The sequence below is a fragment of the Vipera berus genome (genome assembly GCF_964194415.1).
Source record: "Vipera berus genome assembly, chromosome: 1".
NCBI lineage: Eukaryota > Metazoa > Chordata > Lepidosauria > Squamata > Viperidae > Vipera > Vipera berus.
In genome coordinates this window covers 352,917,100-352,943,179 of record NC_138202.1, presented here as the reverse complement: position 1 = coordinate 352,943,179, position 26,080 = coordinate 352,917,100, and the positions used below count along the sequence as shown (strand labels likewise).

At 44.4% G+C, this 26,080-nt stretch overlaps 1 protein-coding gene across 1 annotated transcript in view; it reads right to left on the bottom strand.

The window, feature by feature from the left end:
• Positions 1–249: 249 nt before the first annotated feature.
• HEATR6 (HEAT repeat containing 6) overlaps positions 250–26,080 on the bottom strand; it is a 41,497-nt gene continuing 15,666 nt past the window's right edge. The window contains exons 9-20 of the mRNA XM_081346569.1: positions 22,227–22,404; positions 20,909–21,115; positions 17,927–18,026; positions 15,268–15,623; positions 13,666–13,788; positions 12,158–12,238; positions 11,192–11,326; positions 9,164–9,286; positions 6,549–6,673; positions 4,989–5,085; positions 3,608–3,812; positions 250–1,215 (exon numbers count right to left, since the gene is read on the bottom strand). Coding sequence (XP_081202695.1) covers positions 662–1,215; positions 3,608–3,812; positions 4,989–5,085; positions 6,549–6,673; positions 9,164–9,286; positions 11,192–11,326; positions 12,158–12,238; positions 13,666–13,788; positions 15,268–15,623; positions 17,927–18,026; positions 20,909–21,115; positions 22,227–22,404 — 2,284 coding nt within the window. The 3' untranslated portion in view covers positions 250–661. The remainder of the gene's footprint in view (positions 1,216–3,607; positions 3,813–4,988; positions 5,086–6,548; positions 6,674–9,163; positions 9,287–11,191; positions 11,327–12,157; positions 12,239–13,665; positions 13,789–15,267; positions 15,624–17,926; positions 18,027–20,908; positions 21,116–22,226; positions 22,405–26,080) is intronic.

Genomic DNA, 26,080 nt, shown 5'->3' with positions numbered 1-26,080 from the left:
CTTCAACTCCCAGAATTCCTCAGCCAGCGTGAGATGGGGGTGAATAAAGACCTTTAACTCACTGCGGTTATGTGTGAATCAGCAGGGCAGCACAATTGGGGACAGGCATCTCTCTGAAAGTAGGACACCATGACAAATGGAGAGAAGAAACTATCCCTCTCCCCCATTTTAGACTACCTTTTCCTAATCTTCAGAATAAGAGAGAAAAGATAAATAAGAGTACTTACACAAGAAGGCAAAAGAAATATGTTTAGTAACCCAAATATTTATTATTGTTCACTGAAACAGTGATATTTTTAGAGAATGTTAATACGGGGGGGGGGGGGTGTCCTTGATTAGTTGCTTTTTTTTTCCAAATGTATTCGTAAGGTAGCAAACCCTTCCCCAATTCTTGTCATTCGCTCACATTATTTGTCTGAAGTGTTTGGAAATGAGGCAGTTGGCAAGGCAAACGCTTAAGGTACATAAAAAGGCTCTGTGGAGTTTGTCCCTGTGATTAAAAAGGGAAGGAGAGTGTAGCCACCAAACTTTTCAATTCTTCCGCAAGACACTGGCTGCGCCGTATGACTTGGGATCCCTTGGTATCTTCCTCTCTAATCTTCCTTTTTGGGGTGTTCGTAGTAAGCACAAGGCTGGCCTGGCTCCTGCTTATTTTACTGGTTTAAGCTTTGGTGAATTCTGCGGAACAGTTGTGGGTTTTCAAGAGGTCTTCTAAGTAAGCCAACGTTCCCGTTTTCACTGGGTAGCCTTCCGATGCTTCCTCCACCCTTCGCACATGCTCAATGGCCCTTTCCAGGATTTTGCCTCTTTCAGGAATGGCCTCTCCTATTCCAGCTTCCTCACCTACAGTCCCTGATTTCATATACTGCAACATATAAAGCCGAATTATTTCTCCCTGCTCTATCACGGACCTCCTGATGTCTGGTAGGTCAGTCTGCTCGGCCAGGCTCAGCAGATGCAGCAGAGCGTGGCACAATTGCATTCGGAGGCTAGCGCTGTATTTGAACTCCAAGAAGTCTTCGGTGTTCTCACTCCGCTGCAAAGCGGTCACCAGCGCATCCCAAATCTGGGAAAACTGCTTGGGAGTCCCGTAATGCCTCCTCTCAGAGGGCATGGAGAGAGCTGCGGCCGACTTGATGCGGACTTTAAAATTCTTACAGGACTTGACCGCAGACGTGAGGGCATCGTAGGCTTTGCCAGTCCAAGGTGCTTCTCCTAAAGAATTAAAAACAGGTAAAATTTATATATATATGAGCTGTCACTGTTGTGACTACTGCCTGTCGATGGCCTTCAGTTAGGCTGAAACAGGAAATAAAGATTTGTCCCATGTTTGGGGCCTAGCAAGGTAATCTAAATAGTTAACAAGCATTTAACACATATCTCCCTTGCTTCTCAGCTAACAAAGTGAGATAGAGCTTGTGGCCTAGAGGTTAAAACAACTGCCTAATGTGCAATCAGCCCAGGTTCGAATCTCAGAAGGGTATGGCTGACTGATGAAAACAAATAAGTTTGAAATGCATATCAGTGTCCCTTTAATTCTTTGTTAGCAATCTAAAAAATTTACACAAATATGAGCTGTCACTGTTGTGACTACTGCCTGTCGATGGCCTTCGGTTAAGCTGAAACAGGAAATAAAGATTTGTCCCATGTTTGGGGCCTAGCAAGGTAATCTAAATAGTTAAGAAGCATTTAACATATATATGTATATGTATATGCATATGCATATGCATATGTATGTGTGTGTGTGTGTGTGTGTGTGTATATATATATGTGTGTGTCAAATACTTAACTCTTTAGATTCTTTGTTAGTAATTTACATAAAATATATATATAAGTTTGAAATGATCATATCAGTCTCCCTTTATTTTTTGTTAGCAAGCCAAAAGATTTACACAAATATGAGCTGCCACTGCTGTGGCTACTGCCTGTAGATGGCCTTGGGCTAGGCTGAAACAGGAAATAAGATTTGTCCCGTGTCTGGGACTAAGAAAGTGTATTCTGAATGCTTAACAAACATTTAACATATATGTATATATGTATACACACACACACACACACACACACACACACACACACAAACACACACACACACATATATGTATATATCACTACACAAGAGCTCAGGATGTCATCACACAGCCCATTATCCAGGTCATTACAACACAAAAGACTAATGGGCACACAGCCAACACCTCTGCCACACAGGATGTTACAAAAGAGCCGACTAATCCACAAACAATAACCCCATCAACCAATCAACATGTAACAACACAGCCAACCAACCCGCTTACAGCAACAAAGCGAGCACCCCACACCCCCCCACCAATATTTATAGAGAGACGGCAGCTCCGACCACGCTTTGCTCGCACAAGCACAAAGCCGAAGACACCAGCCTGAAGATGACGAGTGGGACCTCGTCGAAACGTCGCCAAGACACCCTCAATCCTACACGGAAAAAGACCCGAATACGCCAAGAACTACATACAGTACGTGTATGTGTGTGTGTGTGCACGCACACAAACACACACACCAGGCTTATCAGGAAGCCAACAATTGCTCCTTGACTCCTCCGACAGGATTCGTGATGTTTTTTGTTACGGGTCCAGCAAAAACGAATGGGTTTGCTTAACGACCACAGCATTTGTTTAAGGACCACTGCATTCACTGAACAACTGTGAACGCTGGAAATTTACTTCCGGTCACGTGGGTTCCTTGACTTAACGACCATTGCAACCTACAACTGTTATTCCAATTATGGTTGTAAGTTGAGGTCTACCTGTAGGTTGCAGCTACTACAGTTAAATCCATGGGTGAGCTTTCTCCAGGAATTTGGGCAGCGTCTGTCGAAAGCAAGACGTCCCTCTTGGTCTGATCCAGCTGCCTCTCTTCGTAATCTTGCACACACACCCCCCCCCCCAGTCTTTACACAGCCAGAAATTATAACCAGTTGACACAACAAGATGGGAGGGGAAGTTGGCATTGATAAAAAGCTGGGGGGCATTTCTGTATTTACCCACGTAGTAGGGCTGTAGTGTTAGTATTTATCCTTATTATCTTTCTTACTCTCCCCTTATTGATAATACAGGTAGTCCCCGACTTATGACAACTGACCCCAAAATTTCGGTTGCTAAACGAGAAGGTTGTTAAGTGAGTTTTGCCCCATTTTACAACTTTTCTTACCATAGTTGTTATGTTAATGACACTTTTGTTAAGTGACTCTGGCTTCCCCATTGACTTTGCTTGTTCGGAAGGTGGCAAAAGGGGATCGCGTGACCCTGGGACACTGCGACCGTCGTAAATGTGAGTCCATTGCCAAGCATCTGAATTTTGATCATGTAACCATGGGGATGGTGCAATGGTCGTTAAGTGTGAAAAATGGTCATGAGTCACTTTTTTTCAGGGCTGTTTTAACTTTGAACGGTCACTAAATGAGCCGCTGTAAGTCAAGGCCTACCTGTGTTACTATGATTATCATCATTCTGTTGCTTTGCATGCACACGGAGAGCTTCTGCACTGCAAACAAATTCCTTGTGTGTCTAAACACACTTTGGCCAAATAAACTATTCAATTCCACGGCACCTAAACACACGCCGTTGTTTTTACTTACCCAACGGCAAGGCAGGGTTTTTAAAGACGTTTCCGAAGGCGTAGCAGGCATTCCAGCGCACTTTCATCGTGGCGTCACTCTGCACCGTCGAAGTCAGAGCGTGGATGGATTCCTGAATGGGTTGGATGAATCTGGGACTGGCGATGTGGGACGGCTGGAGAAAATGAAGGAGGTTTCCCAAGGCTCGGACAGCGTTGCTCTTGACCTGAAAGAGATTGGAAAAGCCTGTAAAAACTAGAGCTGTTACTGCCTTCAAGCACTGAATGATGCCATTGAGTCCATCTTGCTCTGTACTCCAGCCTTTCGGGCTGCTGAGCCCGTAGGATGGACTGGGTCTTCCTGAGGACAAGGGTGCCACATTTCAAGCCATCTGCTTCATTTCCTGCAAGCTAAGAGTGTAAAAATTTGACTGGGGTGATATCCATGGAGATTCTCAAGTCATCCAGGTCATGGTTGTCCCAAAGGTGCTTTTTCAAGAGGCAACTGGACGTCTTCAAAAAAAAAACAGAGAAAGTCCAGTTGCCTCTTGAAAAAGCATCTTTGGGACAATTGGGAAGATGTTTCTTCTGGACCGAGCAGCATGGTGGCCTGCTGGTATAAAGACGCTCGCCTCTCACTCGGAAGGTTGAGTGTTCAATCCTAGGTAGCAGCAGACATTTCTCTCCTAAGGCACAAAGGAAAAAAAATGTGCTGCAAACTCTGTGTAGGTGTCAGGAAGGGCATCTGTCCAGTAAATGCTCAGCTCCATCCAGTCGCCTCCAACTCTATCTGGGTTGAGGTGGGTTGAGGTGAGAGGGAGTAACTGGCCCAAAGCCACCCAGCCGGTTTCCATGCCTAAGGCAGGACTAGAACTCACAATCGCCTGGTTTCTAAGTCACCCAGCCGGGTTTTCATGTCTAAGGCAGGACTAGAACTCACAATCGCCTGGATTCTAAGTCACCCAGCCGGTTTTCATGCCTAAGGCAGAATTAGAACTCACAATCGCCTGGTTTCTAAGTCACCCAGCTGGTTTTCATGCCTAAGGCAGGATTAGAACTCACAATCGCCTGGTTTCTAAGTCACTCAGCTGGTTTTCATGCCTAAGGCAGGACTAGAACTCACAATCGCCTGGTTTCTAAGTCAGCATCTTACCTGCTACACCAAACTAGCTCTGAAGACAGAAAACCCACAATGCATCCACTTTCAAATGAAAGTCTTCCCCATTTAAACTCTGACTTTTCTGCCTTTCAGAGGCTAGTCCATCTCAGCACATTATTTGTTCTGACTGAATTCCTTGGTGTTGATCTTGGCATTTTCCCACCTGACAAACTTTGCCTGCCAAACTGTCCAATTCCAGCTGTGCCTCCATTGTGCACAAAGGCACAAATCTGGAGATACTTGCCTTATCTTTGTCTTTCGATGCCTCAGTTGCTGATCGTAACATTTTCAGGAGTAATACGTCTGAGAACTCATCCTGGAAGCTTTGTCCCATTACTTCCCTATTTCCCACCAAACAAAAAACAAAGAAATCAGAAACAGCTCCAGCTGGATTAAAAACACCAACAAATTCAGTACCCACAGAGGTCCATCTTAAAGCAGCCCCTACAATTTATTCCTTTTGTGTCCATTATGTTTGTTTTATGTTTTATTTAATTTATATACCGCCCTTCTCCCTGGGGACTCAGGGCGGTTATGTTTAAAGAGGGCTTGTTTTGGAGACATGTGAGGAGACATTAGAAAAATGTGGCATTATGAGTGAGGTGGGCAATCTCTACATCTGATAAAACAAACTGGTTTGGAGTTTTTATTCTCTTTCCTCTGTCCCTTTCAGCATGCAAGATATAGTATTCATTTGAAAATGGCCTCTCCGAGCTCATTCCCTTCCTTCAGGATGCTTCTGTGTGTTGTTTTTTCAATAGTACCGAAATTATGTAAGCCACCAACAGTTCCTTTTGATTATGGCCAAATAAAATATGTTAATAGCTGAAAAATGAAGCTGCAGTTGCAAAATTCAGGTATCTCTTGACAATTTGGATACGTACAAAATCTCAAAACACAGGCTTAGGGTCTAGACCAGCGGTCCCAAACCTTTTGGGCATCAGGGATCAGTTCCGTGGAGGGCAGTTTTTCCACAGACTCTGTGTGTGGGGGGTGGGGTTTTTTCCCCGCATGCTGCCTGGATCTCATCATGCGTGCGCAGATGGGGCTTCACTTGCTTGCATGGCCTGGTTCCTGGTAGGCCAGGGACCACTGACAGTCTGTGAACCGGGGGTTGGAGACCTCTAATCTAAACAGCACACAACTGAGGCAACCATCCACTAGCTTGGTGTTTTTTGAACTTGGTAACTTTAAGAGGTGTGGACTTCAACTCCCAGAATTCCCCAGCCAGCATTCTGGGAGTTGGGAGTCCACGTCTCTTTAAAGTTGTCAAGTTTGAAAAACATTGCTGTGTTAACTTCATTCAATAAACATAAAACAAGAACCGACGTCTCAAGATGGAACCTTTTTCATGATGGCATACTTGTACTAACTTTCTGTCTTGGGCCTCAGAGAGTTGATTTATCTGAACATGGATTAAAAGGCACCAAATACTCTCAGATTAAAAAAAAATTCTCCAAGCCCTTTGAAACGTTAAGTTGGATTTTTGAAGCCGCAGGGTTGTCACGAATTGGACAGATAGTCCTTGCTTACTGACCACAATTTGGACCAGCAACTCAGCCGGTAAGACTGCCTCACAATTTTACTTCTGCCTTCCATGCTGCATAGTATTAATTCTGCTTGTTGCAAGTGGAAATGCACACCAGTTGCGAAGTGATCATGTGACTGAGAGACTGGTAAACGAGGACTAACTGTAACGTAAGGTTGTTTTTCTGTTTTGAACATGTGTTCCCGGAACTTAGACTCAGCATTAAAGAAAGGAAATAAAATGTTAAGAAGAAATAACCCTAAACCAGCAACCTACTTGTTGATGATTAGAGTGTCGGTCAGATTGCCCAAAGACCAAGCTGCTTTGGCACGGACGTTCGGAGAACTATCACCCAGCGAATTCAGAATTGTGTTGGCCGTGTCAGCGACAAACATCACATCCTAAGATCAGATATTGGTCATTAATGGATTGCTATTTCTTCCCACATCCTCTGCTCCATATCTGTGCAATTTCTTCCTCGGCACCATCAAAGTTGAAGAATTTGCCTTTTCCTCTTAAGGAAGCAATATTGTCTTAGAGTTCTGTTCATCATCTTATTAATCTTTCATTACAGATGAGCTATATTCCAGAAGGGAGAAGTTCTCTCAAGATGGGATCCGGCACGAGTCCAAAAGCTCGGTCCCAGAGAGAGACCCAGATCCGGATGGCCCCCGACCTCCGCACCTTCCGGCGCGACTTAAAAACCTTCCTGTTCCAGCAGTCCGGCCTGGCCTGATAGCTTTAATTGGGGTCCCAGTTTGTTTTTACTATTGTTTTTTATTGTTCAATCAGTATACCTTCCTTACTCTGTACACCGCCCCGAGTCCCTCGGGAGAAGGGCGGTTTATAAAAACAAATAAATAAAATAAATAAATAAACATTATCCTGGGACACGTAGATTTGCCTTCATTTGTGTATCCAAGCCTGTCTGATCCCCTGATTTTACAAGGACTTTGGAGTAAGTTTTCATTCCATGGCTATTTAGAAGCAACTGCGGATGAAGCAATTGCCTCAAGACACGAAACTTATTCATATCCTCATCGCAATTTTACCTTTGCATTAACTGCTTTCGTATATTTGCTGGTGACCTTGTGATTCTACGCTGCTCTTCAGAACCAAATCCTATTTGACTCTCCTTTTTTGTTGATCACTTTCTTTTGTAACCAGGCCCCAACCTCATTTCCATTTCAATTGCTGAGCTATTTAATCTTGCATTTCCCCCAAGAGACAGACAGATGGACAGATGGACAATTTACTCACTCACTCAGTCACTCATTCATATGAAGGCAAATATATGTGTCCCAGAATAATGTTGCAGGATCCAATCTAGGTCGGTCACCAGGACCAGAGTTTTAGTCTTCCAAACTTTTGGACTTGTGCTGGAGCCCACCTTCAGAGAACTTCTGTCTAGCAGTGTGTGTCCTTTGGACTGTTCTATGCGTAGTATTTATATGGTGCCTGGTTGTGTGTAGCTTTTTAGTTGTTGATTGGGTTGTTGAGCCAATGACTTAGTAGCCAGCCATCAACACCCCAACCGACAACTAAAAAGCCACACACAACCAGGCACCACATAAATACTACGCACAGAATAGCCCAAAGCACGCATTCTGCCGAGAGAGACGTTCCGAACCTCAGGAGGGGCTCCAGCACCAATTCGAAAGCTCAGAAGACTAAACCTCTGGTCCCAGTGACCGACCCAGATTGGATCCTGCTTTATAAGGCTGCCCAACTCAAGGGTGACTCTTGCTTACAGTGTGAAAATCAAGGTGACTGGGGATATGCATCTCTGCCGTTTATTCAAAAGTGGTTTGTCGCTGCTTTCTGCTCATGTTTCAACTCCCTTATCTGGCCCACCGTCCTGGGATTCCTTAGTAGCGCTTGCCAATTACTTTTGAGATCAACCAAGGCTGGCTAGATGCTGCCATCTGCTGAGGCAAGAGAGCTCACTTGCAAACAAAGATTTAAATGCCTGGGGTGGTTTTTTCCCCCCCTGCTTTTGGACAGGACACATCGTAGGACTCCCATCCTAATGATATTTCAGAAGTCTTTGAAGACCTAGCCGATTCTCTCAGACCCGTTGCTAAGGTAAATGCTGAAGCCTTGGTGTGTGTTTTTTTTCCTTCACTATCGATTATCTTTTCCACAAAAGCCACAAGCGGCACAAAGAGCCATGGAAAGACACATGCTCGGCATCACCAGACCAGATAGAAAGACCTGCCCATGGATTAGAGAACAAGCGAAAAATGGAATGGAAATGGGCTGGTTACACAGCAAGAAGAACTGATGGCACTCACAGAACGGATCCCGCTTGATTAAAAAGCAGCCACGGAAAGAGACCTAAAACAAGACGGATCGACGATATCAACAAGTATTGTGGGCCCAATTGGCAAAAGAAAACTCAGGACCGTTGGAAACATGCAGAAGAGGCTTTTATCCTGAAGTGGATAGACAATGGCTAAACATGATGATGATGATGACGATGATGATCTTTTCGAGACAAAAACAGGGTCTTTTTCTGGCTTAGTTTTATGTTTTTTCTAATTTTTAAGGAAGAGATATCTGGATTCGGGGGGCTCTAAAGTCATTATAGCTATTATTTCATTATCACAAATCATAAACAAGGTGGCAAAGATTTCCTACATGGTGATTAGTATCTGGAAGAGTTGAGGGGCTTTTGTGCAGAGGGGGGAAAAAAACGGCGGGAAGCCTCACTCCGACCTGTGAGCAAATCTTGTCAACTACTCTTTGACAAAACACTGAAAGGTTTTCCCCAGCGGTACAAAACAGGATTCCTCCGTCTCCAGGTACGACGCTGCTAAGGCGGTGCTGGCTGAGGAAGTTTCGTTTCGGAGCCAGATAAAGCAAAACCCGAAGCAGCTGGCGGTCCTTACCTGACGGAGGCACGGGAAGACAACGTAGACCCCGAGCGCCCGTGAAGCTGCGGCTTTCACCAGAGGATTCTCGCTGTGGCTGAGCCCAAGGAGGATCGTGATGCAGAGGATCTGCTTGTCGTCCTGCATCGACAACAGAAAAGAAGACGGCCCTTTTTTTTATTTATTTATTTATTTATTTATTTTTGGGACTTATATGCCGCCTTATCTCCCGAAGGACTCAGGGCGGCTTACAACAATAAAAAACAACAATACAAAAATTTTAAAAAGAATTAAATAACAGCCCCAAAATAAATTAACTACAGTTAAAAATTAAAACATATTTAAAAACCCATCATCAATCCAGGTCAGCCTGATGGAAAAAGAAAGTTTTGAGGTCGCAGCGAAAGGACCGGAGGTCCAGGGCCATCCGAAGCTCAAGGGGGAGTTGATTCCAAAGGGCTGGTGCTCCCACAGAGAAGGCCCTCCCCATGGGGGTCGCCAGCCGACATTGTCTGGCCGACGGCACCCTGAGGAGGCCCTCTCTGTGTGAGCGCACTGGGCGATGGGAAGTCGTCCCCGGTAGCAGACGGTCCTGCAAGTATCCCGGGCCTAAGCCATGTAGGGCTTTAAAGGTAAGTACCAGCACCTTAAATCTTTTTGAGCGCCACAAAACTTAAACTCAATCTGCTGACGCGCTTCACCTCGGGAGTAAATTAAAATGCTCAATGTGGAAACTGCCCCGAAGGGTGGCAAAGCACTGGCACAATGTCTGTGGAGATTCTCAATCATCCGGGTCAGGGTTGTCCTAAAGATGCTTTTCCAAGAGGCAACTGGACTTTCTTCTTTTTCTCTGAAAGCGTTTCCCTTCTCATCCAAGAAGCTTCTTCAGCTCTGACTGGATGGTGGGGGAGGGAAGGATTTATACTCCTTGCAGACATTCTAAAAGGGTGCAAATGACCCAGCTGTCTGCAAGGAATATAATCAAGGAGAGAAGCAACCTAGAACTAAGGAGAAACTTCCTGACAGTTAGAACAATTAACCAGTGGAACAACCTGCCTCCAGAAGCTGTGAATGCTCCAACAGTGGAAGTTTTTAAGAAGAGATTGGACAGCCAATTGTCTGAAATGGTATATAGGGTTTCCTGCCTGAGCAGGAGGTTGGACTAGATGACCTCCAAGGTCCCTTCCAACTTTATTATTACTATTACTATTAAATCCTTCCCTTCCCCACCATCCAGTCAGAGCAGAAGAAGCTTCTAGGATGAGAAGCGAAACGTCTTCAAAGAAAAACAAGAAAGTCCAGTTGCCTCCTGAAAAAAAGCACCTTTGGGACACTGGTACAATGTACCTTTTTAGAATGACTTACTGTCAGGTGCAAAGAACCAGGACTGTACCATCAAGTTGCAGCTAAGATGATTTGCTGCTCAAGCCTAGACACCAGAATCTAGTCAAGTTAGGTTCGATGGGAGATTGGCACCCGATAAGGGTCAACGGAATTTAAGAGGGTAGACTCAGACCATTCGTGGGAATGTAACGATTCTAAGCTTATGACCTGCTAAACTACGTACCCCCCCCACCCCACCTCTGCCTGCTCTTTGCTTACACTTACAGGGGAATAGGAGGGGAAGCCAGAAGCAGTGTAGTTCTCGACAGAGGCACTGGTTCACAACATGAAATGACCGTATGGCATTTTGCCAGCTTCGCAGTCTCAGCAAGCACCTTTGTCTGCCAGCAAAACCAAGCCACATTTACTTACGATTTTTTAAAAACTTGCACTTAGCAAAACAAGTACAAACACAGGTCCTAGCAATAGCAATGGCACTAAGACTTAAATAACGCTTCAGAGTGCTTCAGAGCCCTCTCTATGCGGTTTTACAGAGTCGGCATATGGCCCCCCCCCCAGCAATCTGGGTCCTCATTTTACCGACCTCGGAAGGATGGAAGGTTGAGTCAACCTTGAGCTGCTCAGGATCGAACTGCTGGAGTGAGCAGTGTTAGCCTGCAGTACTGCATTCTAACCACTGCGCTCTTTTAGCCATGCACTTACGGGGAGACGGCTGAAGGCTTCTGGCAAAATAGAGGAGAGGGCGTCACAGGTGCTGGTCTGGAGAGTGGGGTGCTCATAGTTTTGGAGGGCAGCTGGTACTGGTCCATTTAGCATCCTTGTCCAGAATGTCACGACCTAGGCGGTTGAAAAGAGAATCCTTGCAGAGGATCATTCACAGAGAGATTGTGTTTGATGAATGAAGTTAAGGCAAGGCTCACTGTTTGCAAACACACATCTCTTGCCCTCATTCATTTATTTTATTCATTAGATTTTATTTTTAATCCTACCTTTATTGTTTTTAGAAATAACTCAAGACAACAAATATATCACACTCCTTCCTCCTCCTATTTTCCCTACAACGACCCTGTGAGGTGGGTTGGGCTAAGAGAGGGAGTGGCCACTCTTCTCTTCCTCTTCCTCCAGAAAATGGCTTCAGTTGTTTTTCAAAGGCAAGACTCGATTCCTACAGATTTCAGATTACTCAATCACTGGGAGAAAAGCAGGATTGTTACCCTTTTGACTCCCTTCCTTTGAATTATTTTCCATTCCAGCTGCCCTGACTAACGTCAACTCTAACCAGTGAGGAACTGGGGCACAGGTTTACCCTATTTATCTTTCCTGCAGAATTTTTACCCCTTCATTGTGGTTGATAGGGACCTCTTCACTACTGTGTGTTAATTCAGCTAACTTAAAAAGCTTTTTCAACTGGAGATGGTGGGAAAATGTTTCAAATGCCAAGAAAAACAAAGCTGATTTCCTGGCTGTGGCAAATGAAGCAAAAAAAATTGTATCTGTAATCTACACATATGTTTGTAATGTTTTAGACATCATATTTTGTATTTCGTATTTTTTATTTCTTGTGCCTTTTGAATTGAAATGTGATGTGAATGTGCCATGCGATAAATAAATAATAAAGAAAAACAAAACGGGACAGAAAATACAATATCACAGTAGGACAATACACACCAAGTCAATGGGTACCCGCTGATCTGCAACTAGGTCTGGCTTGTACTGTTGGATTATACCCACTCCAAGTTCATCCAGAAGCTTCCAGAAGCAAGAAAAAGAAAGGGATATTAGAAAGGAATATTATAGATTTGCAAAGAGAGATACCATAGGGCAGGGGTCTTCAAACCTGGCCCTTTTATGACTTGTGAACTTCAACTCCCAGAATTCCTCAGCTAGGCATGTTGGCCGAGGACTTCTGGGAGTTGAAGTCCACAAGTCATAAAAGGGCCATGTTTGAAGAGCCCTGCCATAGGGAGATAGTTATACAGAGAGTCCTCAACTTACATCATTTGTCTAGAATCTGTTCAGAGTTACGTAGGCATTAAAAAAGCGAATTACGGTCAATCTTCGCACTTATGGCGGTTGCGGCATCCCCACAGTCACTTGAGATCAAAATTTGGGCTTGGCAACCAGCCAGTATTTATCACAGCTGCAGCATCCTGGGGTTGTGTGATTGCCATTTGCCACCTCCCCCAGCTGGCTTCCGACAAGCAAAGTCAACGGGATGAGCCAGAGTCACTTAACAAGTGTATTGATTCACTTAACAACTGCAGTGATTTTAACAACTGCAGTGATTTGCTTAACAACTGTGGCAAAAAAGTTCATAAAATCAGGCATGACTCCCTTAATGGACGCATTGCTTAGCAAACAGAAATTCTTCTCCCAATTATGGTCATAACTCAAGGACTACCTGTACTGGACCAGAACTAATATTGCAATAAATCACAATATGGTTTAGTCTGGATTAGGTTATTCAAGTGTGATTTATGTAGTAGCTATAGCTTAACACGAATCTCATTACTGATAGGTTTTCCTTTTCAGAATAAATCAAGGAAAAACAAACGAAACGAAACCCTGTTGATTTCTTTGAGGTAGTCTCACAAATTTTTTTTGTATGAACAACATTTAATTCCAGCATATAAGTATAGTTTAGTAATTTAAATCACCAAATGGAGCCTCTGAATCCACAAAATAAGTGATTTTTGAATCAAGCCATTCTTTAATGCAATGGCACAACTAGATTGTTTTTTTAAAAAAAATATCATGTAAAGTTACGTTTCTTTAAGGATTTCCTGTAAGAAACATTTTTATCAACAAGGAATCAATATTCCTATAAGCTAAATACCATTCTCCATAAAATAAATCCATATAAGACAAAAACAGTTATTTTCTCCAAAGCTTTAAATCTTGATTGTCCAACTTTTTGGCTTCCCTAGGCCGCACTGAAGAGAAATTGTCTTCGGCCGCATATAGAATATATAAGTTAGTTAATACCCTGTATATAAATAGATAATAAATAGTAAGTAAATATAGTATAGTTAATGTATATGCATATTTAATGCATATGTTTATTTTTAAAATATTTTTATGATCTTTTGGGGCCACATTATTAGTTGTCCAGGGCCACATGTGGCCTGTGGCCTGCAGAATGAACACATCTGCATTAAATAGATATTAGTACTTACTTTTGCCCCATGGAGTTGAAGAGATGGATCTGTTTCCTCCATGCATTTACAAGCCACTTCACCAAGTTCTAGTAAACAGCTTTGAGCAAGGATAAAATAACCCTTGACAAGCAGCGCTAAAACCTATATAGTAGATTGAAGCCACAAGGGGAAGGAAAGGGAAGAAACAACACGGGAGTTTTAATATTCCAATAGAAAACCTGTCACATGACAGTGAACATATCTAAACTGTTATTTAAATATTATAGCCAATAACAACTGTGATCAAAGAGGGCTGCCATTTTTTTCATTTTATTCTCATGTATTCTTCCTTTTTATTTTGAATTTTATATTAACATTTTTTAAATAGTGCTCAGAGTTGTTTACACAAACTGGGCACCTATCTAAACTGAATAAACTAAAAATTAAAGCAAGATACGAATTATAATTTCTGTCAGCTCTATTATTTGAAAAATTGAAATAAACTAGCCAGCATATTAAAGGCGAACAGATGTACCGTCACTTCCTATGGGCTTTCAGATGAATTAATCTGCAAGCCGAAACGCTATTTAAGGCTACATCCCAGAGCGAGGTTCTAGTACCTAATGCACCCTAAATTAAGTTAGGACACTGAAGCTGTAACTGTGCTGGGAATGATTACTGCATCCCTTTAGTAACTTTGGGAAAGCCACCGAGTCATTAGAAATTGAAAGATCACATTTATAGAGCTAATTAAACTGTCAACAAAATAGAACCAAGTGGGAGTGCGATGGCTCACGTGGTTAGGGCACTGGGTAAACAATCAGCAAGCCCATGTTCGAGAGCCGAATGCTGCTGCATGACAGGGCGAGCCCCCATCACTCGCTCCAGCTCCTGCTGACCCACCAGTTTGAAAGTGGGTGACCGCAAGTAGATAGATGGGTACTGTCAATGCTGCAAACACTGACATATTTTTGCACTGACAATATAAGAGACAGCCTGTTACTTTAATTGCTTCACTTTGGGGGGAAACGTCAGCCAGATGTTTTAAGAAGATAAGAAAAGCCGCATAGAGAATGGGAAGTGAAACTTCATATGTAAAACTAATTGGATAATGTGATTTATGACGTGTAGATAAGGGCGGGGACTGTGTGTCTGTTACTGGGTTTGGGGGGAGGAGATTTCAGATTCTGGCATCCCTCCATGAGTGCCGATGTTTCGTTTCGTTATGAAGACTTTTTAGATAAACGATGCCTGCATTTTGTCTGAACTGTCTCATTTATCGGAACCATGACAGGTACCACTTTGGTGGGCAACTTAACAGGAACATGGAAGGAGCTGCCAGCTGGGCGTCCCCTGAGCCATGGTGATGTCACCAGCTAATCCTTTCACCCCGGAAGCCCCCTGGCGAGTAAGCGTAACTAAGCGATACAAAAGCGAGTAAGCGTAACTAAGTATCTTGACAACATAAGCGCCAATGGGCAACGCTAACTTTTATTTATTATTTATTAAATTTATATGCCACTCCTTTCGCTATCCACTAACTTCCTTAGCGCCCCAGAGTTTCTTTATCACCACTCAATACCATCACCACCGTGCCTGTTCTATCTGCAACCAACCAGCTCTCTCTCTTTATTCATGTACCTGCAGGGCCTCCAGGCGAACTGGAGAGGGTTCATAGGTACTAACAGTTGACAGACAGCTGGTGTCACTGTCCGAATAGCTATCTTCTCGAGGCAACACAGCAAGAGAGATGCAGAGACGCAGGAGCCAACAGGGCTCAGCTGGTGTCTTCTCCAGGGCAAGCGATGGTTCTCCTGAGGCCAGAATGGGCTCTTTGCGCCATTCAGGTGCACCGGAACGGAACGGCAGGAGGGGGGTGCCATCGCTCACTCCCGAAGAGACGGGCTGTTGCAAAAGGAGACGCACCTCGGGCAAAGGGGCTTGAGCCGATACGATGGAACCTAGTAGAGTCAGACTTGACACTCGAACATTAACATCTAGGAATCAAAAAACAAAACAAAACACAGATGGCCCACATGGAGCAGCTATTGTAAGCCAAAGAAAGATGGCAGCATAATGCATTATGGGGATCTGGAGGAGAGGAGCAATGGCTACGGATTGGTTAAGCTGCCCAAGGTCACAGAACAGCCTGGAAATATCAAGCCCGTTGCCTGAGCTACATGAGAAGGAACACGGCAGTCAGAATGGGGCTGGGAAAAGAAAGATGGGAACTATGAAAGGAAGACTGGAAAATGGCACAGTTCAGAAATGCACAAGGAAAAAGCTTCAAATTAGCAGCATTTCGGTGTTCGGCTGACTTTTGTGTGTTGTGCCCAGTGGTTCCATGAAAGGTAAAGGTTTCCCCTATCTAGTTGTTTCCAATTTTAGAGTGCGGTGCTCATCTCCATCTCTTGGCTGAGGGAGCCCGCACTGTCCGAAGATGGTTCCGTAGTCATGTGGCCAGCATGCCTATATGCTGAGAGACACAAAATGCCGTTACCTTCCCATCAAAGTGGTACCTCTTTATCTACTCGCATTTGCATGCTTTTGAACTGCTAGGTGGGCAAGAGCTGGACGAAGGAACAGGAGCTCACCCCATTGTGCAGCGCTCAGGTCTCAAACCCGAACTTTGCAGCTGAGAAGCTCAGTGTCTTTAACCCCTGAACCGTCACGCCCCCTAATGGTTCCATAATCAACATTTAGTAAGGTCTCAAAAGCTAAATCTGTCCTTCCACCTGAAGAGAATTTTAGCTCCGGGTTCATGCAGAACTATCACTTCGGAAATAAAGCTGGCCTAAATCTTCCCTATTTTTACTATATATAGCAGGATTCCCATGAAACCCCTGGCTGAACTAGGATGCAACAAAGGGAAGTTATGCTCAGTTACAGCTAGTCCTTGACATATGACATAATGAAACCTACCCACTACAGCTGTATATCATGATGGTTTTAAAAGGGGTCGGTCTCACGATTGACCCAATTTTACGTGTTTTGTGGTGGTGGTTAAACAAATGCAGTGGTTGTAAATGCAAACCCACTGTTCACTAGGGCGCGGCGAATCACATGACTGTGGCATCCTGCAAACAACCACACATGAGCACCCGCAGTTCAGTCATGTGAATGGGGGCGACTGTCAGAACTTTGCATCCATGTTGTAAGTCTCCTTTTTCAGGTAGGTTGCAAATTTAAATGGCCGCTAAGCGGCCAGTTGTTAAGTCAAGGAACACCTGTGCATTATCAATTCCTTTCCTACAGCAAATTATTCTCTTTTAAACCGTAATGCAAAAAGCTTGCTTGGTACCATGATCAGAGATGATGTCCAACAGTAACAGATATGAAGCAAACAGAAAATCTGTTCTGCGGGACAGCTTCACAATTCCATATGCCATTAATTATTGCTTTTATATGGGAGTTCCCCACATCCACACCACTTTACATGGATGGCTCACAACCACATACACAAGATCTAACGAATTGGATAACAATTTCTGTAGAGACACAGAGGGGCATAGATTATGTGCTGGCATATGCAAGCTGCATTGGCTTCCAGTTGTCTTCCGGATGAGATTCAAGGTGTTGGTAATGACCTACAAAGCCCTACATGGCATGGGTCCGGAATACCTTGGGGAGCACCTGCAGCTGGCGTCAACTTCCCTCCGCCCAGTACGCTCCCACAGAGAGGACCTCCTCAGAGTGCCACCGGTCAAAGAATGTCGACTGGTGGCCCCCAGGGGGAGGGCATTCTCTGTGGGCGCGCCGGATTTATGGAACCATCTTCCGGTCGAGCTCCGGATGGCGCCTGACCTCCGCTCCTTCCGGCGCGATCTCAAAACCTACCTTTTTGAACAAGCCGGCCTGGCCTGATGGGATGGGGTTGGGTTGTATTAATCTGTTTTAATCTATTTTTAATGTGTTTTAACTTATTCATGGGCATTTGTTTAATCGTTTTTAATTTTTGTATCTTGTTTTTTAATATGTATTGCCCTGTTCACCGCCCTGAGTCCTCCGGGAGAAGGGCGGTATACAAATAAAATTAATAATAATAATAAAAATAATAATATTTCTTGTGTCTTTTAAAAGAACAAAGACTTGTGAGCTGAGCAAAAAAACAAACCAATCCAATCCAAAACTTCTAAAAAGAGATGGGATAAACACGTTGGACCCCACCATCTGATGCTTCTGTTAATGGCCACAAGCAAAGTTGGTTCATCCAAAACATGCAGCTGGACAATATGTTTTACTGCAAATAACACCAATGACAAAACCGCTGCCCGCAGGATGACATAAAATAACTGCATACCTTTGTGTTTAATGTAGGGCTTTATCTGGTTCCATACTCTTGATAGCAGACCAGGCTTTAAACGGTTGTACGGTACATTTGAGACCAGATTGGCAAGGCACTGTCAACAAGGAAGACAGGAAAGTATAAGTAGTCCTCAATTTATGCCCACAAAGGAGCCCAAAATTTCTGTTGCTAAGCAAAATGGTTGTTAAGTGTCCCAAAGGTGTGTTTCCCCCCCCAAAAAAAAAGGCAACTGGACTTTCTTGGTTCTTTTCCTTTGAAAAAGTTTTGTCTCTCATCCAAGAAGCTTCTTCAGTTCTGACTGAATTTGGAACTGAAGAAGCTTCTTGGATGACAAGCAAAACATTTTCAAACAAATTAATAATAATAATAATAATAATAATAATAATAATAATAATAATAATAATAATAATAATAATAATAATAATAATAATAATAATAAAAAAAAAAAAACAAGAAAATCCAGTTGCCTTTTGGAAAGGGACCTTTGGGACGACCATGACCTGGGATGACTGAGAATCTTCACAGACCGGAGGTTAAGTGAGTTTTGCTCCATTTAAGTGAATCACTGTTGTTGTTAAGTTAGTAACATGGTTGTTACTTCCCCATTGACTTTGCTTGTTGGAAGGCTGCAAAAGGGGATCACGTGATCTTGGGACACTGCAAATGTCTTAAATATGAGCCAGTTGCATGACTCTGGGACATGCTAGTTGTCAAGAGTTTGAATTTCCATTACGTGGCCATGGGCAATGCTGCAACCATCATAAGAGTGAAAAATGATCCTAAGTCTTTTTTTTCAATGTAACTTTGAAAGAATAGAATAGAATAGAATAGAATAGAATAGAATAGAATAGAATAGAATAGAATAGAATAGAATAGAATAGAATAGAATAGAATAGAATAGAATAGAATAGAATAGAATAGAATAGAATAGAATAGAATAGAAGCTGGAAGGGACCTTGGAGGTCTTCTAGTCCAACCCCCTGCTCAAGCAGGAGAAGCTATACCATCTCAAGACAGGTGAATGTCTAGTCTCTTCTTAAAAATCTCCAGTGATGGAGGACTTTTGTTCTTTCTGAGGAGAAGGTAAGAGATGACGGTGCCTAGTTGGGAGTGAAAATAGTTCAAAGCACCTGAAGGCAAGGCAAGTAACAACGGATGGAAACTAATCAAGGAGAGAAGCAACCTAGAACTAAGGAGAAACTTCCTGACAGTTAAAACAATTAACCAGTGGAACAACCTGCCTCCAGAAGTTGTGGATGCTCCAACACTGGAAGTTTTCAAGAAGAGACTGGACAGCCGTTTGTCTGAAATGGTATAGGGTTGAGCAGGAGGCTGGACTAGATGACCTCCAAGGTCCCTTCCAACTTTATATTTATATAACTTTTATTCATTAAACATGAAACTCAGTCAACTGAACACTCAAATTGACTAGCACTAATGGCTGACACGGGTTGCTGCCAGCATCCTAGGTATCAACCAGGTATCTCCTTAAAATGTAAGATGTTCTGAGTAGCGCAGTTCTTTGTAGCTTTGCTGGAAATATTGCAGGAAGCTGAAATTTCTTGATGTGTTTTGCAAAGTTTTTGGACATCGTTCCCAGTGCCCCGATGACAATGGGTATCACTGTTACACGTTTCATCCATAATCGCGCAGTTTCGATGGCCAGGTTGCGGTATTTCATAATTTTTTCCAGTTCTTTTTCTTCGACTCTGGCATCTCCTGGTACAGTGATATCAATCAAGTGTTGTGTTCCAAATGGCGATCTGTCTGTATTCGGAAGTCCCACAAGATCTTCACCCTCTCATTCTCGACAACTTTTTCCACCCTATGTTCCCACGACTTTTCAGACACAGGCAAGTCGTATTTTTTACACAATGCCCAGTGGATTAGTTTAGCAACTCGGTCATGTCTAGCTTTGTAATCAGTTTGCACGATTTTGCTGCACTCACATATTAAATGTGAAACAGTTTCAACTTTGTTGTTGCAAAGTTGGCAATTTGGATTGTCAGATTTTTGTATCTTCGCTTTCATGGCATTAGTTTGTAGTGCTTGTTCTTGAGCAGCCAGTATTAAGCCTTCCGTTTCTTTCTTGATGGTTCCCATCTTAAGCCATGCCCGTTTCAAGTTGTTATCACATTTTCCTTCAATGTTTTTCAAATGTTGTCCATGCAAAGCTTTGGTTTTCCATCTATTTAATCTGTCATCCAGCCGTTTTTCCTTATATTCTGCCTTTGTTTTTGTTATTTTTATAATGCTCTCTGTTTTCACAGCCTGCAGCAATTTTTCTGTACTTTGATTTACATAGTCATTCAAACTTCGTTTTTCTTCTTCTACAGTTTGGTGGATTTGCAGTAGCCCTCTGCCCCCTATTCTTCTTGGCAGGTACAACCTGTCGATGTCACTTCGTGGATGTAGAGCGTGGTGCATATTCAAAAGTTTACGCGTTTTCCGGTCTAGGTGTTCCAATTCAGCCAATGTTCAGTTGATAATTCCTCCAAGGTCCCTTCCAACTTTTATTTTTTATTTATTATTATTATTATTATTATTATTATTATTATTATTATTATTATTATTATTATTATTATTATTATTATTATATTCAGATCGTGAAGTTAATTGGCTCTGTGCCTGTAAAGTGATATGTTCACATGATCACGGGATAAGGCAACCATCATAAATACATGCCAGTTTGCCAAGCATCTGAATTTTGATCATGTGACCATGGGGATGCTGCAACGGTTGTAAGTGTGAGAAACAGTCATCAGACACTTTTTTTCAGTGCTGTGTAACTTCAAACGGTCCCTAAACAAATAGCTGTACATCAAGGACTACCTGTGTGCAACAGGTTGAGTTCACAGAGCAAAGGTGGGGTCAGACTAGAAGACCTCCAAGGTCCCTTCCAACCTCTTGTTATTCTGCTACTCCGAACTACTAGGAGCTGTAGTGCAAAAGCAACATCGGTAGACAAACGTTTACCTTGATTATCTGGGTGAGGGTCTGGGACGAAGATTCGGCCACCAAAGCCAGCAGCAGACACCGGTGAAGTTCTCGGATGCTGGAGGCAATGCTCACGGAGAAGGGCGTGAAGGCTCTTTTGTGATCAATGGCATCTTCGGCAATGGACAGGAATTGCTTGGAACCTTCCAAAATGGCTGAGAGAACTTGAAAAGCACCGGCCCGTGTCTGCAATAGAACAAAATCATTAAAGGAGTTGAGCCTAGGCACCTGGGGTTGGGGTGGGGGGGGGGTGTTTGTTCCAAATTATCTTCTACATCAATGTTTCTCAGTCTTGGCAACTTTACGAGGTGTGGACTTTAAACTCCCAGAATTCTGGGAGTTGAAGTCCTAACATCGTAAAGTTGCCAAGATTGAGAAACGCTGTTCTGCATCATTTCTCAAGGATATTGCTGGAAGTCTTGGCTGGACCTATGGAAGACAGAGATGGGCTGAGCAGTTGACACGATCGCCGTTAGCATATTCTTCTTCCTCTCTAGCAAAAGGTCAAATAACTCTCTGGTGTACCAGGTAGTTGAAAGCGATAAAGGGCTAGAGTGCCAGTGGAGGAACTTCAGAGTGAATGTGGATTGAAAGAGGGTGGGGCTCTCTTTAAAGACCCACATTCAATTCTACTCCTGCATCCTGGATATCATGTATAGATGTTAGTTAGTTAGGTTGTTTTAACTCTACGTTAAACCTTATTTTATTTACCTTCAACAGGACAGGATAGGACAGGACAGGACTTGTGGTACTGCAGTGGTTATAATGCAGTATTGCAGGCTAATTCTGCCGACTGCCAGCAGTTCGATTCTGACCAGCTCAAGGTTGACTCGGCCTTCCATCCTTCCGAGGTCGGTAAAATGAGGACCCAGACTGTTGAGGGCAATATGCTGACTCTGTACACTGCTTAGAGAGGCTGTAAAGCACTATGAAGCAGTATATAAGTCTTATTGCTATTGCTATAGGGTAGGGTAGGGTAGGGTAGGATAGGATAGGATAGGGTAGGATAGGATAGGGTAGGGTAGGGTAGGGTAGGATAGGGTAGGGTAGGGCAGGGCAGGGCAGGGCAGGATAGGATAGGGCAGGATAAGGACAGGACAGGACAGGAAATATGGAATGGAATAGAGTGGAATGGAGCAGAATGGAATGGAATGGAGCACTCTGCCTGTAATGTTCTCTGACTGCAATAAAGTAAATTGAACTGAATTCTATTCTATTGCAACGAGTGCTTGGGGGAGGGCTTATGCTGGATCATATGGGATGGGTAGACATGACAAAGATAATGAAATCCCCTTACCTTGGGGGAAGGATCTTTTAATGCAATGGTCATCAAAGACACTGTCTGGGGGCTTCCTATTCCAGGTTCATCAGGAATAAATGCTGACCAGTAGCCATAGAGAACTTTCTTCTCTACGGATTTCACAGCGGAAAGGAAGCAGGTTAAAGCCCCTTGGCGAACTTTAGCTTGGAAAGACCTGGTGTGAAACAAAGACAAACAGGCGGGGGGGGAGGGAAACTGATTTAAGACGTTAAATAAATGACATTGTCATATTGGTCAAAGTGGGCGGGGGGGGGAGAATCTTTGAACTTAGAATATAGAACACAGAACAGTGGTGGTGAACCTATGGCACGCGTGCCAGAGGTGGCACTCAGAGCCCTCTCTGTTGGCACACGCGCCACCACAGCCAGCAGCAGGTCCATCAGGCCGCCACTGCCGCCCGAAGCAGGAGCCCCGTCCAGCACAAAGGAGGCAAAACGGCCGACTAACAAGCTCAAGTAGAGGTGGTAGAGCAGAGGTCACCAACCATTGTCGATTGGTGGACTGGAAGAAAAGGGAGGGGGAAGCATTTTACATGCGTGCCTGCATGCAAGGGGCCGCGAGCACGCACGTGCTGCAAATGGGGCGGGGCTAGTGCCTGCGTGATACTAGCCCTGCCCCATTCTTGTGTGGTGCAGCGCCTTGTATCTGCACCACGCGCTGCGGTGGCAGCCGTTTTTGCGCCTTGCAGCACGGTGGCATTTTGCACCCCTGGATTTTGCGTGCCAGAGGTGGCACTCAGAGGTGCCTCCCTGCCCCCCCCCCGAGGGCACCACAATGCTGATGCGGCCCTGGCACTTTGCGATAAATAAGTGGGTTTGGAGTTGCGGTTTGGGCACTCAGTCTCTAAAAGGTTTGCCATCACAGACATAGAATAATAGGGTTGGAAGGGACCTTGGAGGTCTTCTAGTCCAACCCCTTGCCCAAGCAGGAGACCCTATATTATTCCAGAGAAATGGCTGTCCAGTTTCTTCTCGAAAACCTCCAGTGTTGGAGCACCCACAATTTACGAAGGCAAGTCATTCCACTGATTAATTGTTCTGCCAGGAAATGTCTAAATTTTTCAGATTTCTTCATTTGAACGTTGTATTGGTTGCGGTGCCCACCTCACATAAAAAGTGACTCTGAGCAGCATACAATCCTTAGTTTTTTTTAAAAAAAACACCAATAAATTTATAAAAACCTTCATTGTTAAAAAGTATAAAGAGCACAAGAACAAGAGAGGATGATATTAATCACAGTTAGGAAGGTATCACCATGTCTTCCTGATTCCCTGGGACCCTCCCAGGCAGGATATTAGCCAGATCTTGAAAGGCTTGTGGAAAGTTAAAAGAGGATCCAATCTGGGTCGGACATTGGGACCAGAGGTTTAGTCTTCAAAGCTTTTCGACACGTCCTGGAGCCCATCCTCAGGGAACTTCTCTCTACTACAATATGTGCTTTGGACCAGGGGTCCCCAACCTATGGGCCGCGGCCCGGTATTGGGCCGTGGGCTGCTGGCCACTTGCACTGCAGCCACAGGGTACGAAAACAGGACACCGTGCTGCGCGGTGCAAAAACGGGACACCACCATACCGCAGAAACGGGACACGCGCTGCCGTGCTGTGTGAAAACAGGCCAAAGCCGCACCTCGGTGCACGAAAAGGGGCCAATGCTGCGCCTCAGGGGTGCAGAAATAGGGTGCTGTGCACAAGAACAGGGCAGGGCTAGTGAGTATCATCCAAGCACTAGCCCTGCCCCATTTGTGTCACGTGCATGCTCGTAGCCCCGTGCGGACAAGCACATGCAAGCATGCATAAAATGCTTCCCCCTCCCTGTTCTTCCGGTCTGCCAACCAAGAAAGATTGGTGATCTCTGCTTTGGACTATTCTATGCATTGTATTTATGTGGTGCCTGGTTGTATGTGGTCCCCTAGCTGTTGATTAGGGTACTGCTGGCTGGCCACTAAGTTGTTGGCTGTTGTTTCCTTGCTCTGCCAAGTCCTCGGCTCCTAAGTACCCGATAAGCTGGTGATAAATCAGCACTCCTGTTGACCCACAAGGGGCCCGTTTACCAGGCTTAAATAATTTCCCTACTCAGCCAACTATCTTAGTGGCTGTGAAACTGAATACAGGTCCTTGTTCACTGCAACGTGAGGCTGCCAGTAAATACTACGCATAGAATAAATAGCCCATGCCACACATTCTGGTGAGAGAGAAATTCACTGAGGATGAGCTCAAGCACAAGTCCAAAAGCTCAGAAGAATAAACCTCCGGTCCTGTTGATTGCCTGAAAGTGGATCCTGTCCCTGTATTCTGGGACAGGTATTTTTGCCTTGATTCGCAAGGTTTAGGGGGATGGAGCTAATCTCATTGCCAGGAAGGGAAAAAAATCCCATAATAAAATGGCACTATGGCAAGTGGTTCCCTCTTGAAGCCTGCCAGGTATAGGCCGTTGATCGATAGAATCTCTCTGCCGGATCTAATGGGAGGGGCAGATATGTTTGGGGAGATAACCTGGCCCCTTGCCACGAAGGGCTTTAAAGGTGAAAATGAGCATCTTTAATTAGACCCGGAACCAAAGTGCCAACCCATGCAGCTCGTAGAACAGAGGTGTAATGTGTGCCACTCTAGGGGCATAAATAACTGCCCGCATTTTTCACCAGTTAAAGCTTCTGCGTACTCTTCAAGGGCAGCCCACGTAGAGTACATTAAAGGTAAAGGTAAAAGGTAAAGGTTCCCCCGCACATGTGTGCTAGTAGTTTCCAACTCTAGGGGCCGGTGCTCATCTCCGTTTCAAAGCCAAAGAGCCAGCGCTTGTCCGAGGACGTCTCCGTGGTCATGTGGCCGGCATGACTAGACGCCAAAGGCGCGCGGAACGCTGTTACCTTCCCACCGTAGTGGTCCCTATTTTTCTACTTGCATTTTTACGTGCTTTCGAACTGCTAGGTTGGCAGAAGCTGGGACGAGTAACAGGCGCTCACTCTGTTACGCGGCACTCGGGATTCGACTCGTCAAACTGCCGACCTTCTGATCGACAAGCTCAGCGTCCTAACCCACTGAGCCATCGCGTCCCTAGGCAGAGTACATTACAGAATTCTAACTGGGCGATGACTAACGCATGAGTGTCAGGGACCAGAGGCCCCTGACTGAGGAACAGGCACAACTGGCACAAAACACATAACTGGGCAAAGGCCCTCCTGGCCACAACTAACACCAGCTCTTTGAGCAGGAGTTGTGAATCCAAGAGGACCCCCAGATTGTGCCTAACGTCTCCCCTCCAGCACCCAAAGATGGCGCATTCTGGGAACCAGAATGCCCCGAAACCCAAAACCACTCAAGTCTTGCCGGGTCCAAAGCACCAGAGGGAGGAGAAGCAGCAACGGATGGAAACTAACCAAGGAGGGAAGCAACCCAGAACTAAGGAGAAAATTTCTAACAGTGAGAAGAATTAAACAGTGGAACAGCTTGTCTTCAGAAGTTGTGGTTGCTTCATCCCCAGAGGTTTTTAAGAAGAGACTAGTATAGTATAGGTCTCCTGCGAGAGCAGAGGGTTCGAGTAGATGACCTCCAAGGTCCCTTCTAACTCTGTTACGGTCCAGCTGAAGCCTGATAATAATAATAAAGTTGGAAGGGACCTTGGAGGTCATCTACTCCAACCCCCTGCTCAGGCAGGAAACCCTATACCATTTCGGTCAAATGGCTGTTCTGTCTCTTAAAAACTTCCAGCGTTGGAGCATTCACCGCTTCTGGAGGCAGGTTGTTCCACTGGTTAATTGTTCTCACTGTCAGGAAATTTCTCCTTAGTTCTAGGTTGCTTCTCTCCTTGGTCCGTTTCCATCTGTTGCTTCTTGT